A 17639-nucleotide genomic window follows, 5' to 3' on the forward strand; every position below is an offset into this window, starting at 1 on the left:
CTCGGCCCCAGTGCTGGTTCAGCCCAACCAAATGGAGCCATTCATCGTGGAGGTTGACGCCTCCGAGGTGGGAGTGGGTGCTGTCTTGTCCCAGGGTACCAGGTCCCTCACCCATCTCCGTCCATGTGCCTGCTTCTCCAGGAAGTTTTCGCCCACTGAGAGTAACTATGATATTGGCAACCGCGAACTCTTAGCCATTAAATGGGCATTTGAAGAGTGGCGCCACTTCCTGGAGGGGGCTAGGCACCAGGTAACGGTCCTTACCGACCACAAGAATCTGGTTTTCTTAGAATCTGCCCGGAGGCTAAACCCGAGACAAGCTCGATGGGCGCTATTTTTTACCAGATTCAACTTTTTGGTTACCTATAGGGCTGGGTCTAAAAATATTAAGTCGCGTAGCTTCATGGCCAGCCCTCCTTCGGAGGAAGATCCTGCTTGTATTTTGCCTCCAGGTATAATCATTTCCTCTATTGATTCTGATTTAGTCTCCGAAATTGCGGCTGATCAAGGTTCAGCTCCCGGGAACCTTCCTGAGAACAAGCTGTTTGTTCCCCTGCAACTCCGGCTAAGGGTACTTAGGGAAAATCATGACTCTGCACTATCTGGCCATCCAGGCATCCAGGGTACCAAGCACCTCATTGCCAGAAACTACTGGTGGCCTGGGTTGCTTAAAGACGTTAAGGCCTATGTCGCCGCTTGTGAGGTTTGTGCTAGGTCCAAGACTCCAAGGTCCCGACCAGCGGGCTTACTATGTTCTTTGCCCATTCCCCAGAGACCTTGGACCCATATCTCCATGGATTTTATCACCGATTTGCCTCCATCTCAAGGCAAGTCGGTGGTGTGGGTTGTAGTAGACCGCTTCAGTGAGATGTGCCACTTTGTGCCCCTCAAGAAACTACCCAATGCTAAGACGTTAGCTACCCCGTTTGTCAAACACATCCTGTGTCTCCATGGGGTTCCTGTCAATATTGTTTCTGACAGAGGGGTACAATTTGTTTCTTGTTTTGGAGAGCCTTCTGTAAAAAGTTGGAGATTGATCTGTCCTTCTTCTCGGCTTTCCATCCTGAAACTAATGGCCAAACGGAGAGGACTAATCAGTCTCTAGAACAATATTTAAGGTGTTTTATCTCTGACTGTCAACATGATTGGGTCTCATTCAGGGTAGATGTCGTTCATCAGGAACTATGCACAGTCTGGGCCCAGGTTCAGAAGAACCTAGAGGCGTCCCAGAGCATACAAAAGACTCAGGCAGATAGAAGACGTTCTGCTAACCCCTTGTTTGTGGTCGGGGATGTGGTGTGGCTATCTTCTAAAAATTTGCGCCTTAAAGTCCCGTCCAAGAAGTTTGCTCCCCTGTTTATAGGGCCGTACAAGGTCATTGAAGTACTTAACCCTGTCTCCTTCCGACTGGAGTTGTCCCCGTCTTTTCGAGTGCACGACGTCTTTCATGCCTCCCTCCTTAAACGCTGCTCCCCGTCCTTGGCTCTCTCGAGGAAACCTCCGGTCCCTGTTCTCACCCCTGAGGGGGTAGAATTCGAGGTGGCCAAGATTGTGGACAGCAGGATGGTCCAAGGCTCCCTCCAGTACCTGGTCCATTGGAGGGGATACGGGCCTGAGGAGAGGACTTGGGTACCCGCCCGGGATGTTCACTCTGGGGTATTGTTTAGGAGGTTCCACCTTCGTTTCCCCAATAAACCAGGTCCACCTAGAAAGGGTCCGGTGGCCCCTCATAAAAGGGGGGGTACTGTAAAGGATTTGCCAGACACAGCTTCTGTGTCGACGCCCGTGGGCAATCAGTCTGCACCTGCTCCTATGTCTGTGAGACTGACTCCATCTTCCACCACTCAGGATGGCAGGCTTAGGAGTGGGAGAGCCTATCACAGCCTGGCCAGACGGAGCTAGCTCCCGCCCACTGTCTATTTATACCTGCCTTTCCTGTTCCTCCTTTGCCTGTGATTCTTCTATGCTTGTTTTCTGGCTTGCTGCTGCTGCTTGTACTACTCATCATCTGCTTGTTATTGACCTTGGCTTTCTGACCATTCTCCTGCTCAGCGTTTTGTACCTCGTTCTCTCCTGGTTTGACTCCCCTCGTTCACTATTCTTGTTGATCACGGTGTCTCCGTGGGCAGCTGCCCCGTTTTCCCTAGCTTCTGTGTACCCTTGTCTGTTTGTCTTGCACTTACTGAGTGTAGGGACCGTCGCCCAGTTGTACCCCGTCGCTTAGGACAGGTCGTTGCAAGTAGGGAGGGACTGAGTGGCGGGTAGATTAGGGCTCTCCTGTCTCTCTCCCTACCCTGTCATTACAGTTCTATTCTTGTACATAGGGGCAGAATTCTAGTAGTTATATTCTTATACATAGTGGGCAGTATTCTAGTAGTTATATTCTTGTACACAGGAGGCAGTATTATAGTAGTTATATTCTTGTACATAGGAGGCAGTATTACAGTAGTTATATTTTTGTACACAGGGAGCAGTATTCTAGTAGTTATATTCTTGTACATACAATGTAGTATTATAGTAGTTATATTCTTGTACTAAGGAGATGGTATCATAAAATGTCTGTTCATGTTTATAGGGTACAATATTAAAGTAGTTCTATTTTTGTTGATAGGGGCAATATTATATTACAGTAGCTATATATTTTTTTCAATGAGGCAGTATTATAGTAAATCTATTGTTGTCAATAGGAGCAGTATTTGACTAGCTATATCTTAGTCCTTAGGAAGCAGTAGCATAGTATATATTATTGTACATAAGAAGGGACACTATTTTAATAGTTGTATTCTTGCCCATAGAGGGCAGTATTATAGTAGTTATATTCTTGTACATAGGAGGCAGTATTATAGTAGTTATATTTTTGTACATAGGAGGCAGTATTATAGTAGTTATATTCTTATACATAGAAGGCAGTATTATAGTAGTTATATTCTTCTACATAAGAGGCAGTATTATAGTCGTTATATTCTTGTACATAATGGGCAGTATTATAGTAGTTATATTCTTGTACATAATGGGCAGTATTATAGTAGTTATATTCTTGTACATAGGAGGCAGTATTATAGTAGTTATATTCTTATACATAGAAGGCAGTATTATAGTAGTTATATTCTTCTACATAGGAGGCAGTATTATAGTCGTTATATTCTTGTACATAATGGGCAGTATTATAGTAGTTATATTCTTGTACATAGGAGGCAGTATTATAGTAGTTATATTCTTATACATAGGGAGCAGCATTATAGTAGTTATATTCTTGTATATAGGCTGCAGTATTATAGTAGTAATATTCTTGTAAATAGGGGGCAGTATTATTGCAGTTATATTCTTGTACATAAGGGGCAGTATTATAGTAGTTTATATTTTTGTACGTAGGGGCAGAATTATAGTAGTTATATTCTTGTATATAGTGTGTATTATTATAGTAGTTATATTCTTGTACATAGGGGTCAGTATTCTAGTATTTATATTCTATAGGGGACAAACATATAGAAGCTGACATTTGCTATTCATATTTGCAGTTTATATAAGGTACATGACTCAATAGAATATGACAATGATCATCTATCTATCTATCTATCTCATATCTATCTATCTATCTATCTATCTATCTATCTATCTATCTATCTCACGCTTGCACTAAAAAACTGTTAATTTAATGAAGTATATTCAATATAATTTCACAAAGATAATAAATTCTGGTAGTGATGCCTCGCAGGCCCAGTAGATAGGAATAATACCACAGAAGCTGATGGATAATGCACAGAACCTTGAGAGCATTTACAGGGAAAAGCAGTTTCTGTCTACAGAGACAAAGTCACTGGGCACTGCCACATGCCTGGATGCTGATTACCTAAAGATTATATTGATGATGTAATAAAAACTCGCTCTGTTTAGCTGCACTGGGGCAACCAGACAGAGATTAGAGAAAATAAAGTCAAGAAGAATAAACATCGAAAGCAGTGGGAAACCTGATTTCAGGCTGAACAGGTGAGGAAAGTCTGTCCAGGATAAATGCTGTATTTTATATGGGTAATATATGAGAATTAAAGCGTAACCACCAAAACTATAGTATGCCCATATTGTGTTCGTAGTTCATGAAATGTTCCATCCTACTGTTTATCTTGTATGAAAATATGTTTTCGGACATTAGTGATGTTGGTAACAAGGGAAGGGGTTATGTCATTTTCATGAAAAAAAAAAAAAGTCACATTTCAATTGCATATTACGGTACTGTGTTTATTAATATTATAAAGAGTAAATCCACCGAAAATAAATAATTGAGTGGAGTGGATGGTATAACCTAACAAATCTCATCATTGAGTTATACATTTTTGGAGTCTGAACCAAACATTGTTTTGATCTGTCTGATCAGGTTATGTAGAGCCATTTAACAAATAAATTGTCATATTACATATATATATATATATATATATATATATATATATATATATATACTTGAGGCAAAAATCTCTTCCGTTTCCACATGCACCCCTACATTTTCGCTTTATTTTCCATGGCTAGCATGAATTATTTTTTTTTTGTGTACCATGACTGATCTCCACCTCATATTTCAAATAAACTCAGTCTGATCATTGCCTGTGCTAATGTATGAAAGGAGAACTTTTTATAGTATAATAGAGCAGTAGAATACTCAACATATCAGCCTGTCAGTCTATGTGTGGAAATATCTGCTTGACTCGATTACTCCTTCTCTTGGTCTAAAATTAGCTCTCCCTTCCGTACCTGACACTTTAATTACTTGTGTGTTTGTGGAGCGTTAAGGCGCTGCCAGGAAAGGACTTTGAACTGAGCATCAAAGCAGCAAACAGCAATCTAATGTAGAAACCTCCTCACTGCTCCACAAAGACCAAAACTGGACAGAAAGAAAGCATAATGGTCTGTAAAAAGAAAATTTCTCAAATCTATCTATCTATCTATGTATCTATCTATGTATCTATCTATCTATCTATCTATCTATCTATCTATCTATCTATCTATCTATCTATCTATCTATCTATCTATCTATCTATCTATCTATCTATCTATCTATCTATCTATCTATCTATCTATCGATCATCTTTTCTACCTTGCTAAATAGGTAGTAGTTAGGCAAGAATACTATTGCGTTATACTGTATTTCTAGCTCATCATCAGCAATCAAACAATGGTCCATTCATTATATAGACTTTTAATCATTCATCATCAGTCATTTTTAGCCTAGTCATCTCTATGGAGCTAGTGGGACATTAAATTTAAAAGCCACAACAGAAACAGCAACGGATCTCATTGAAATCCCAAGAAAACCAGCTGACATCTACATTCCTCTGCTGGACAAAATCCATTAATACAGCTCCAAATGTGAGGAGCATCTGCATTCCGAACCACGACATCCTTTACTTTACAGTCATGCAATGTTATGAGAAGCTTCTTCACTACTCGATAATTCAGAAAAAGGAAGGAACTGCGGACCTTACATGTAGCTTGTAAATCCATAATAAAACCTACGAAAATGTTAAAGCCCTATTCAATCCTTTTTCTTTAAACAATCAGTTAGCAGTTTACCAGATACCTAACATCTTATTGAGAGACCACCTATAGCTGGTTTAAGTACCATGGATTGGAGGTGGCCCAACTCAGGTGGGCATCATACTATAAATCCTATCCAATGCTTGATGTGAACCTGTGCAGCCCCCCCCCCCCTTCAAAGTCACAGCAATGACACCAAAGATAAGGGAACCAACCTGAGGATCACATTGCCTATCTATCCAAAGAGTAATGGCAGGAGGAGATATAGAATGAGGAGGAGCTGTGGTAGAGTGAATTAGCTGTCAAAGGCGGTCATATTTAGATTTTTTTCTATGTGGCCTCTGGTTTTCTTTGCATAAATAATGAACAATTTCATGAAGAGCATTAGTCTGTGTTTAAATATCTGTCATTCATTCTGTAAAAAACAACTGCAGTAAAAAAAATAGTGCAGCACAGTTCTCCGGTAAAATTCTGGAAACCCAACAAACCCATTAAAGTCAATGGGGTGCGTTTGGAGCCGTTTGTGTCCGTCATATGATGTATTTTTCACAGCAATGTATTCCGTCTTTCTGCTCCTATGGCTGAACAGAAAAAAAGGAATTCCTAGCGCTAACCAAAATTTAAATCAATAGAAAAAAAAGAAAATATACTAATAAAATACATAAATTATAAACAAAAAATAATAGAACAAATAAGTTATTTTTCTGCGAGGTGGATAAACACTCAACTATTTTTCCTTATAGAAATGTAGCTATCACTTAGCAGTTCATTATATTGGAAGAGATTAATGCCATCTGCTTTATAGTACGTTTGCTTTCCTCGCCATCTTAATACGCGCTTCGCCCACTCACTCTCCCTCCTCCATCTGGAGCAATACACATCATGTCACATATGGCGGGGCCAATCTTCAATAATGATGGATACATCTGCAGACTGACACTTAGGCTCTCGAAAAGCCAACTTTATACTTTGTTGTCTTTGCCGTCACCTCTTAAAATCCCACATAGCGAAAATGACACGCAAAAAATGACAGAGAAAAAAAAACTGCCTCTAAGACCTTGGTTCAATCTCCAGCGGCTGATAGGACAGGCCTCGTCCAGGTCTCCAACATGGCTTTGTTTAAAGGAACTGACTCAGTGAGAAAGAGATAAAAGACAACTTAATAAAGCCTGATTTGTTCTCTTCTTCTTTTGTGTTCTCTTTGTGTGTAGAGGAGGTTGATTATTCCTCCACATACATGTCATTTTCAGTCCAATCATCTCTATGGAGCTAGTGACACATTACATTGGCATCTACTGAATTCTCCGAACTTGAAAGCCACTACAGAAATGACTGATCTCAATGACGCCCTATGGAAAATTAGCAAGGTAACATTAGTGTTCCTCTGCTGGATTTAACTTGTATAAATGATGCAGAGTTGAGTTTGTCCAATGGATCAGAGTTTAGTACTATATATAGAGCGACCACAACATACAGATGACGAAGCCCTAAGAGTTACATTTCAATATCTATCTATCTATCTATCTATCTATCTATCTATCTATCTATCTATCTATCTATCTATCTATCTATCCTTTCTTTCAAGAACTAATTAAACCCTGACACAAATTACTACTCCGTCACCTTCATGTGGCAGTGTTTACAACACCATCCTTTGTTGAGCATTTTCTTTTTTCAACATTTTGGTCTGTTACAAAGCCAAATTACCAGCAAATCTTACTCTCAATGATTTCTTTTTTTTTGCACAATTTTTTTTTAATAGACTAAGCCAAAGAGCTTTACAAACACATTGTTTGCCAGACATTTATTGTGGCTATTATGTTCTTTCAAATCCCTATTTTCGAGAACCCGCTCAATCTTAGAGGGATGACATGTGCCAACTAGAATACAGAAACACTGGGGAAAAACAGCTATAATTTTCACTGGGAAAAATAAATAACCACTTGTTCCCAGAGCCAACTCTTCAATGTCATTGGCAATCATATTTTATATGTCAATAAATTGAGATAAAAGAAAAGTCCCTAAATGTATATGTGTTTGTGTTGCACACTTGTCTACAAAATCAGGCAAAAGTACAAAAAAAAAAGAAAAAAAGGTGATCAAATCACACTTCACCAATAATAGCTCAGTGGCATAGACTTCAATAAAAGTGCAGGTTAATACAGTATTTAAAAAAAACATAAAAAGTGGAACAAATAAATATAAATAAAATAAACATATTTTAAAAAGTTGATGTGTCCAAACTCAGTTTTTCACATGTAGCAGAGCTGATTTTATCATTTTGCATAACTGATGCTAGAACTGTACTACAAAATGTTATGTGAGGTTTTCCAAGTAGGTACTGCAGGTAACTTACTGAGTCATGTTATCTCGGAGATGTTTCACGGTGCCCAAAAGAAACAATGAAATCACTCATTCCCATTTCCTATTTGTATTAATTTCCCATTATTATTATAGTTCCAACATATTCTATTTCGCTGTACACAGAATATAGTCACTCACATCCATCCCTGTCCCCAGTGGTCCTTACAATCTAATTTCACCATCTCTTTCATACATACACAGGGAAAAAATTATCACAAACCATTATCTTATCAGAAATGTATGGCAGTGTGGGAGTAAAACCATGCAAGCACAAAGATCATTTAAAAATTTTTATATATATTTTTTTTATAACATTTTGACAATTTTGTGTTAGCTTTTAGTTTTTTTTTTAGTTGCTGCCATTTCAAGTGGGAAAAGTAGCAAATATTATACCTATTAAATAACAAATAATTAGAAAATGTCAGATATGAAATGAGATAGATAGATAGATAGATAGATAGATAGATAGATAGATAGATAGATAGATAGATAGATAGATAGATAGATAGATAGATAGATAGATAGATATGAGATAGATCGATAGATAGATAGATAGATAGATAGATAGATAGATAGATAGATAGATAGATAGATAGATAGATAGATAGATATGAGATAGATAGATAGATAGATAGATAGAGAGAGAGAGAGAGAGAGAGAGATAGATAGATAGATAGATAGATGTGAGATAGATAGATAGATAGATAGATAGATAGATAGATAGATAGATAGATAGATAGATAGATAGATAGATAGATAGATAGATAGATAGATAGATAGATAGATAGATAGATAGATAGATAGATTTAGCACGAAGTGAGCCATTATGATAAAACTCATTGGCATGTAATGTCAACTTTATGCAACAACATCCCCTAGTTGAGAATCGGATAAAAAAGATAATTTGCTAAGGTAAAATGTTAACCCTCCCTATGTCAATGTCACCCTAATTAATATTAAGTTGATGATGTTTTGGCAAGTAAAACTGTCCCTCAATTACAAAAAGACAAAAATATCGTAAAAAAAAAAAGTATTGAATGATCTGTCTACAGTAAATAATAATAATTTATTATTATTATTATTATTATTATTATTATTATTATCAGATATATTATTATAACTAATTTGATCATTGATAACATTTTTAGTTGTTTATTTTGTTATGACCTGTAGGTGTCAGGTTTCCGAAGGTTGCTTTTTAGTTCTTTGCTTTACTACTTATTAAAATCAATTGACATCATTACAGCAGCACACTCATGATAAAAAAAAGTACATGTAATGGCATTTCATTAAAAAAAAAAATCCCATTTTAGTGCCTGCTTCTCTATCCCAGGAACTTTAGCCACAGTTTGATGTCATTTTGGCCTTATTGATTAACCGCTATATTGACGACATTAATAATGTATATCTGTAGTATGAACTGTCTATGGAACTGATGCACCATGTACACTGCATGGCGGTCATGACACTTAAAGCAGTATTGATATACTTATTATTAAGTGTTCCTTGCCATTTCAGTTGTATGAAATTTCCTAACCTTGAAACATCCAAGTCTTGTAACCTTCATTTTCGCTATTGTTAACATGAAGCTATGACCCCTTTAGAATCTATCACATTGCCAAGCACAACGTCTTGGAAAGGGGCTCCAAAAAAAATATAAAAATCATAGATTGCAATATATCTTTTGACAAGCTTCATTTAACAGGGGGGAAAGGTATGGGAGATGAGCGCTTTACACAGATGCTACACTGCATCTTTCAGTTATGTGAGCAATTCTTTTTGTACCCTTACCCACCGTACTGGAAATTATTGGAGTAAAGTCTGGAGTCAAGGTTCAAGAGAAATAATCTAGGCCTGCATACTAAGACACTATCAGGGTAATAATTATAGTAAGAATATAAGGATTCTTTAAAATTTTTACAAATATACCAATATTTTGTTTTATATTGTAGTTATTTAAAAAAAAAATTTTATGGAGTCTCTTGAGTGTATGAAAATGCAATTTGGGAATTTTCTCATAATCCAAATATGTTTTTTTTTTTTCTTTAATAAAAAAATACTATTGATAGTAAGGTCCTTTTTGAAAAAACAAAAACAAAAAAAAAAAAGGCATACTGGTTTACTATTGTTAAATGCCCATTTTTATTTATATATTTTGTATTCAACATACTAGAAACATTGATATCTTACTTATTATTGTTGATAAAGGATAACAGAACATAAATCTCTAAGATCTAAGATCAGGTACAGTCCATTAATGAGAATATATTTTCCAAAAATTGTATAATAGAAAATCCCTTTAGATCCTTTGTCCATTCATGCCAAATTCATAGAACGTATTTCTTGTCTACACAGCTACCGTCTCCCCAGAACCTCTGCAATCTGAGAGGATTTTTATGAAAAAATGCCACCCTGTGGTAGTAGCAGCAGCTTTTCAGCCAATTACATTAAACAAATATAGTTCATATTAAAACATGATTATATATATTATTGAAATACGGGAAAGGAAACAAAAATACGTACACTCACCGATTTAAAATCATGAAAAATATCATTGGATTAAAACTACATTATAATGGGTATATCATTCAAGTATTTGTTAATTTTACATATTTTGAAATATTATTAACCTGTTTTTTTTTTCTTGTAGCCATTTAGAATTTTCAATTTTTTTTTCAACTTGAGCAATGCTTTATTACAATAACGAAATCATTATTATTGAATGTATAGCACTGAAATAGCATTGGCATTAGTTTGCATCTGGCTAAATCAATTTACTGAGATAAAGGTCATTGAACATATTTTTAACCCTTATCAAATTACCCCCTAAATTGTTTGCCCCTCTATGTTGTATAAAAATTAATTTTCCTAAGTACCTGTTATTCATTATCTGGTGGACATAGTTTTAATATTATTAAGGGACAATAGCCATTGTGGACAGGTTAATTGAGATTCCTAGAGCAAATAATAAGAATCCTGGAATACTAAGGCCTGTTTATTTAAAAATATATTTATTGTTGAAGTCAAGCAATTATGAAAGAATAAAAAAGAAATAAATTATATATATATATATATATATATATATATATATATATATATATATATATATATATGTGTGTGTGTGTGATGATATGGTAGTTAATTGGTAGTATTAAAGCTGAATTTTTGGAGATATAAAAAAAAATAAAAAGAGACCAGCAACTATGAAGTTATATAGGGAATTTGAAGTCATTTCACTTTCAGGAAATATGTTGTGACCCACACAGTAGTGATGTTTTCTAACAGGCACATTACCGATTCATGTCACCAATCCACAAACCAAGGCCCTATGTGGAAATATTTGATAATGAGATCAGATTTGACTGACACCACTATCTTTATCATGACATCATATGGCATCTCATAATGCTCACTTTTTTAAGTCTACATTGCGTCTTACCATTCCATTTCTTTGTCCTGCTATGATAACATTTCTTTGAGCAATGCTTTGGTCTGTCCTTATGTGGAAGAACTCAACTTTCAAAAAATATAAAAAGTCTTTTGGTGGCAATGAATTTCATTCAAGGTTGCTCAAGGTAGACAACCTAGTTCCCCAAAGGATGACCAAAAGACCATTTAAAGACTAGTTATTGAATATTGGTCACAAAGTGACCAAGAAGCCTTCATATTCGGATTTTAGAATAGTCTTGCAAGTCAAGAGGCAGCCCTTTTTGGATTACTTTGTTTAGGATTTTTGGTTGGAGAACTGATTTGCTTGTAATGTTTTAGAATAAAAGAAGATAGTCTTGTTCTTCATGCTTGTTATTAAATGGAATATTCATGGAATTACTTATGTAGTAAAAGGAGAATGACCCGTGCTGCCAATGTCTACAGTGCATGATGAGGTTGGATATTATACATTTTTGTGTCACTGAGTTACAAGTTGTACATGCATATTCAGAAGAGTGAAACTGACAGGATAAAGATAACTATGGCAGATGTCTGCTGAATCTTTTGATTGTAATACATTACGGGCCTAGCTTTACAGCACGTATCAGCAATAAAACCTGACTCTGCCTATTGTGAAGGTCCTATATTTAGATTACTATAATTGAAAATTATTATACTAAATACCATTTGAAATTGCTTTTTTAATAACTTTAAAGATAATGCATTGGGATATGGCTGCCCAGAGAGCAGTAACATTTCGGTCTCTCCGAAGTCAGTTTCTAAGCGCAGGAGGAGAGAGAGAAAAACGTATCACACAAGCGTGAAGTTATGAATGAATCGTCCAGTGGTTTAACTGTCATTAACTTACTGCATCTGTGGGTGGGTCGTTGCCTATTTATCATTCGGGAATAGAAAACAAACCACAGAGTATGACCGGCTGATAATTGGCAACAGTAAGGAATAGTGTAAGGAACCTTCACGTGCCTGAACAGGTCAACTCTAATTAAAAAGAAATCCAGCAACATAGTGATGGGTAAAAACCCAACACTAATAATCTAGACTGTGTTTTATTGCAAAAAAGTAATCTTAAAACTAATCTTATTTTCAATCATTCTCTTAGATTACGGTCAACAACGTCCAAAAAGGTGGCTACTGCAATACATCCAACATTTACAGCTCAACGTCAATGATGTGTCCAGTTTAAGAATGATGTTTATGCTCTCCATAGGGTAGGGTGGGTTAATCCCTATTTAAAGCTCCTCTATAGTCCTAGACAATAAATAATCTCAACTCCCTAAACTCTTTAATGCACTCCGTGACGGTATTAATTGGAAGATTTGGACTATGTGCTGTTTCCAAGGTGCCTCCTCAAGAATATATCACCGGCTAATTAGCAGGCTATGAATCAATATTGAACAGCATTAAATATATAGCTTTTTCCATTAATACATTCGATGAGGTACAATGCCTTGGAGCCTTAACCCAAAGAAGTTGAAATGTTCTATTTTAAGACGTTTAATACACATAGAAAATCAAGTAAGGTTAAAGATCTCGCTAAGAGCATCTCACCCATGGAGAAAAAATACCACTGAGTTGATACTTTTTTCCTACTGTACGTAGCCAGTCAAAAAAAGACTGGAAGCCAAACACAAGTCTCATTCTTCACACAGTTGTCATGCTTAGACCTCGCAACAATTAATCACCAAGGGCAAGCAAGTAATTTTTTCTGCTTGCCAGAGGCACATTTTTATCAGGATTAGCTAATAAATCAGATACACCCCAGAATGAGTAATAAGAGTTTGAACTGTTCTCAATCTAGGCAAAGCCTTTGGATACTGCACTGGGTAAGGGATTGAATATTTTTTCACTTGAGCTCTTAAGAATCTTTCCCTTTCTACCAAAGGCTACAACATGTAGCAATCTGGCAAAGTTAACCCTTCAATAGGGTTACAATATGTTTAATTCACTCATTCCAGCTGCAGACGTTATCCTCCAATGGCTGTTTAGACAGTCTCTTACAAACAAAGAGCCATCCTGCAAATTCTGTCTTTAAATCTATAAACTGTATCCATTCAACTCATTGGTGCCAGTTATTTTTGACAAGCGAACATTACATTTAGAATCTAAAAAAAACTAAAATCTCCGAATACCTGGGCATGAACAGAAGGGTGTGTAACTTTCCCTAATAAGAACAATATGATGTTTTATTCATTCCTTTTTTTTTCTTTTCTAAAATTTCCGGCTGCCCAGAGAAGCTTTTATTTGCAGGATATTTGTCGATATTCAGTTGTAAAGTATTTTGTGTCTCTTGATGACTGAACTGGTTAGTTCTACAGGCTCATATGCCAATACTGCTCTGATAGATATACATGACAATTCTTCTTGAAGACAGCATTAACTTGAAGTAGTTGGCTTTCTCATCTGCATAAAGACCACCATGTTATAGCAAACCTTTCAAAGTATAGATCATGGTATATCTGGCTCCCAGTGAACATATAGTGAGTTATATTGCCGAGCAGGTAGCAATTGCCACATGGTGGAGAAATACAGGCACGCTTTTACTGCTCTTCATACCAGATGAATGGCAGAGTTCCTCTCCAAACCAAATACACTAATGTTTTTTCTTGTCAACATGACATTATCATAATCATCACCATTTCCTTTTATAATTACTTCCCCATTTAGTCCAGAATAATTCAGGAACGTAGAATATCAATGTTTTTTTTTATATATATATCATTGCATTTATTCTCCAAATGAGCACTGTAGAAACAGTAACCACTGATCAAACCAGCCTTTGTGTTGGCTTTTTTGATGATTAGTTAATACAATACTAGTAAAGTTTATATCTATAGCGGCCTTTGCCCAAAAACAAAATGAAGCATGATATCCGTATATGTGCTAAGTACTACGTCTCTTTCATCTATATTCTATTGTGCAAGAAATTGATAGAAATGTATATTCTGTTGTGGTGAACATTTGACTAGGATGTGATATAAAACCTTGTTCTCGCTCTGCTTTCCAGTTCCCTCTCCCTGTGCTTGCCAGATGTGCAACACAAAGTTAAAGGAGCCGATTCAGCACTGATTCTATGGACAGCTCCTAGAGTCGCTTTGCCTAAGATAGCGGATACTAAGTGACAAAGTAAAAGGGCTTTTAAAACAGTCAGTTGAGCACCAGGTCAGGGCACAGCTCGCCCCCTCTTAGTTAAGCCGGGACATCTTTTATACTATGCAGCTTAGTATATGATTTCATAATTCATTTCATATATATTTGCTAAAATAAATTAAATAACATAGGCATAGCTTTTCATTTATTCTTCATATTTCTTTTTCTAAGCATGCAAACTAAAAGGGTATGATGTACTGCATTTTTAATTTAATGCTAGCTCATTTTACCCCATAACCACATGTGTAATGACAAAGTGAAGGCTGATTTAATATTGTCAGATCTGCTCCTACATCATGGATAGCCCCCTCTCCTTCTATCTCTTCCCCAGATGTGCAGTCACAGAGTAAAAAGAGATTTAAGTGTGTCATTGTATAGCGGCTCTACTGACATTTTTCTGCCTCTATTGCTGTATTGCTGATTCCAGATGTGCAGTCACAAAGTAAAAAGATTTAAAGGCTGCCCGCTCATCCGGACAGCTCCTTTTGCTCAGTTCCGCACTAGAATAAGTGGACAGCTCTTTTCTTTCAGCTCAACACCAGGCTGAGTATACACCTCCTTTCCCTCACTTCAGCACAAGGCTGAGTATATAGTTCCTTTCCCTTGGTTCGGCACCAGGCTGAGTATATAGGTCCTTTCCCTCAGTTCAGCACTAGGCTGAGTAGACAGCTCCTTTCCCTCAGTTCAGCACAAGGCTGAGTGGACAGCTCCTTTCCCTCAGTTCAGCACAAGGCTGAGTAGACAGCTCCTTTCCCTCAGTTCAGCACTAGGCTGAGTGGACAGCACCGTTCCCTTAGTTCAGCACCCGGTTGAGTGTATAGTTCCTTTCCCTTAGTTCAGTACCAGGCTGAGTGGACAGCTCATTCCCCTTAGTTCAGCACTAGGCTGAGCAGACAGCTCCTTTCCCTCAGTTCAGCACTAGGATGAAAGGACAGCTCCTTTCCCTCCTATCCCTTACCCAGATGTGCAGTCACAAAGTTAAAGGGATAAGCTGCAGACAGTTGAGTGGACAGATCCTCTCTCACTCCTAACAATGTTCGCTACCTAAACTACAAAGCCCCCGATCCCAACCTGCCCTCCCCACATGCACCGGCAGAAAAGTTAAGCAGGCAGCTGACCTTTGTGCATTCCAGTGAACCTGTCCTTCAGCACTGTCAGCTCGTAGATCTTGCCGAACTCCTCAAACAGAGGCTTCAGGTCCTTCTCGTCCAGATTGCGGGGGATCTGCCCAATGAAGAGCTTGATGGCATCGTGATCCTTCATAGGGATAGTGGAAGTGCTCCCGGGACTGTGGTTTAATCCGTTCATGTGCCCGTTGGTGTTTGGGTTGCTGTGATTGCTGTTCAGGCTGCTGATGTCTGCTTGTCCGTTAGCTAACGTGGCCATCTTTATATACATAGAGGATCCTGTTGGCTTTTCTCTCTGTAACACGGTGTTTCTCTCTCTCGCACACATACACACTCTCTATCTCCCCCTCTCTCTCCCTGCTCTGATCGGGCTTTTTTTTTATACATTGAACAGACAGGATCTGTGTCCTTTCCGTTTAAACAGGCAGGGCCAGCTCAACTCCTCGGCAGACTGAGGGGGGGTGGGTGTGGGGTTTGTGTGTGTTCTTTCTCTGAGGCACACAGAAGAGAGAGTCTGTCAGCCCGGGCTCAGTGGTACCTTCCAAGCAGCCCCTACTTAGAAATATAAGCTAGTCAATCTCCATTGTGCTCAGTGAGCAGGGGGCCAGGCAACCTTGCATTTTACTGCACGATTCTCTCCTAACATCCTCTCTTATTTTTCATCCTTTTTTTTTTTTTGCTAAATTATTATTAATCCTTTTTAATATTATTCAGCACAGCTCGTGGAGATTTCTATATACCATTTTTTTTTCTGATCCTATAATAAAGAGAAGCTGGAGTCTAAGCATGCATTTTTTCTTCTCTACTATCCTGCCCGAACAACAGAGCTCAGCCAAGGGCTGGAAACGGCGCTTAGATACTCTAAGTATTCATCCGACCTCTATAATGTTCTGTGTTGTCTATAAATTGGTAGATCTGATTTGTGTGTTTGTGTGTTTTGTGTTGCTATTGTCACAGTCATTCTCTTTTTCTATATTATACATATTACACATATGACATGATGTGTTTGATTTCCAGCTATGGATGTATAATGTATACAGTTAAATAACAAATTCAGCTCTGCTCCATCTGTATAATGTGCATTGTATAATCATATATATACAATGTATATATTTATCAGGTGGGGGTTTTAAATATTAAAGGTTGAACTCAGATGCATATAGGTCTCTTTTAAACCCAATAACTAGATAACCATTTCATATATTGCTGAATATAGGAAGGGCAACAAAAGCAGAGTGGGACAATGTTAAGTGATACCAAAAGAGAGCTACTGTAAAAGGCAGGTTATGTAGGTTAAATTAAATGCCTATTATATAAGCATTATATATGGTGTGCACAGAGATTTAAGGAGGCAGCCATTAAATTGGCTACATGATGGGAGGAACCGTGTGTAATAACAATTGCAAGACTACTTTTACAACGAATGTTAACATCTGATTCAGAATGTAAATTATTATTCTTTGGTTTCAATGATGAAGAAGATAAAGATAAATAGCATTAATTGTAAAAATAGCTATGAGCAAAGGCAAGTAGTAAATGAAGGTTTTAGTGTTGGTAAGGGAGAAATGCAAGGTAAGACAGGAATGGGTTAAGTGTTTGAGAGGGAAAGCAGGAAATGAAAGAAAATGTCAGGAGGCTGGGAAGAAAGCAGGACCAGAAATGGTTAAATTAACCACAGGTTGTGGGAGAGAAGCAATTCTGCTCATTGCTGTGGAGTTGAAAGGATTAATAGAAGGTTGTGAAAGAGAATAGTTATGGGATTTAGGAAATGGTGGTACAGCTCAGGAACGGACGGGAAATCATTGTGTGAGCTGAAATGTGGTTGTTAAAGGGTTATGTTACCATCTAAAGCTTCTGTGGTATTTGCAGGTGGAGGGAAATCTTGCATAGTGTATACAAGAGGATGATGATCTTATATGTTGTGTACAGGAAGAGAGTGATATTATATGATGTGTAGAGGAGGAGGGTGATCTTATATGATGTGTACAGGAGGAGGGTGATCTTACATAGTGTATACAAGAGGAT

The 17639-nt window shown here is 37.3% G+C and overlaps 1 protein-coding gene across 20 annotated transcripts in view; it reads right to left on the reverse strand.

Moving 5' to 3' along the window:
- CELF4 (CUGBP Elav-like family member 4) overlaps window positions 1-16046 on the reverse strand; it is a 1056008-nt gene extending 1039962 nt beyond the window's left edge. For 7 of the 20 annotated variants that reach the window (XR_012850895.1, XM_075840583.1, XM_075840488.1 and 4 more), the window contains exon 1: window positions 15606-16045. Coding sequence is in view for 19 of the 20 variants with exons in the window: in XM_075840583.1 (XP_075696698.1) it covers window positions 15606-15942 (337 nt within the window). In the remaining variant the exon portion in view is untranslated. Of the gene's footprint in view, window positions 1-15605 lie in introns of all 20 variants that reach the window. The other 13 variants (XM_075840481.1, XM_075840526.1, XM_075840553.1 and 10 more) reach the window with 5 other exon arrangements.
- Window positions 16047-17639: the final 1593 nt, after the last annotated feature.

Source organism: Rhinoderma darwinii, chromosome 1 (assembly GCF_050947455.1).
Source record: "Rhinoderma darwinii isolate aRhiDar2 chromosome 1, aRhiDar2.hap1, whole genome shotgun sequence".
NCBI lineage: Eukaryota > Metazoa > Chordata > Amphibia > Anura > Rhinodermatidae > Rhinoderma > Rhinoderma darwinii.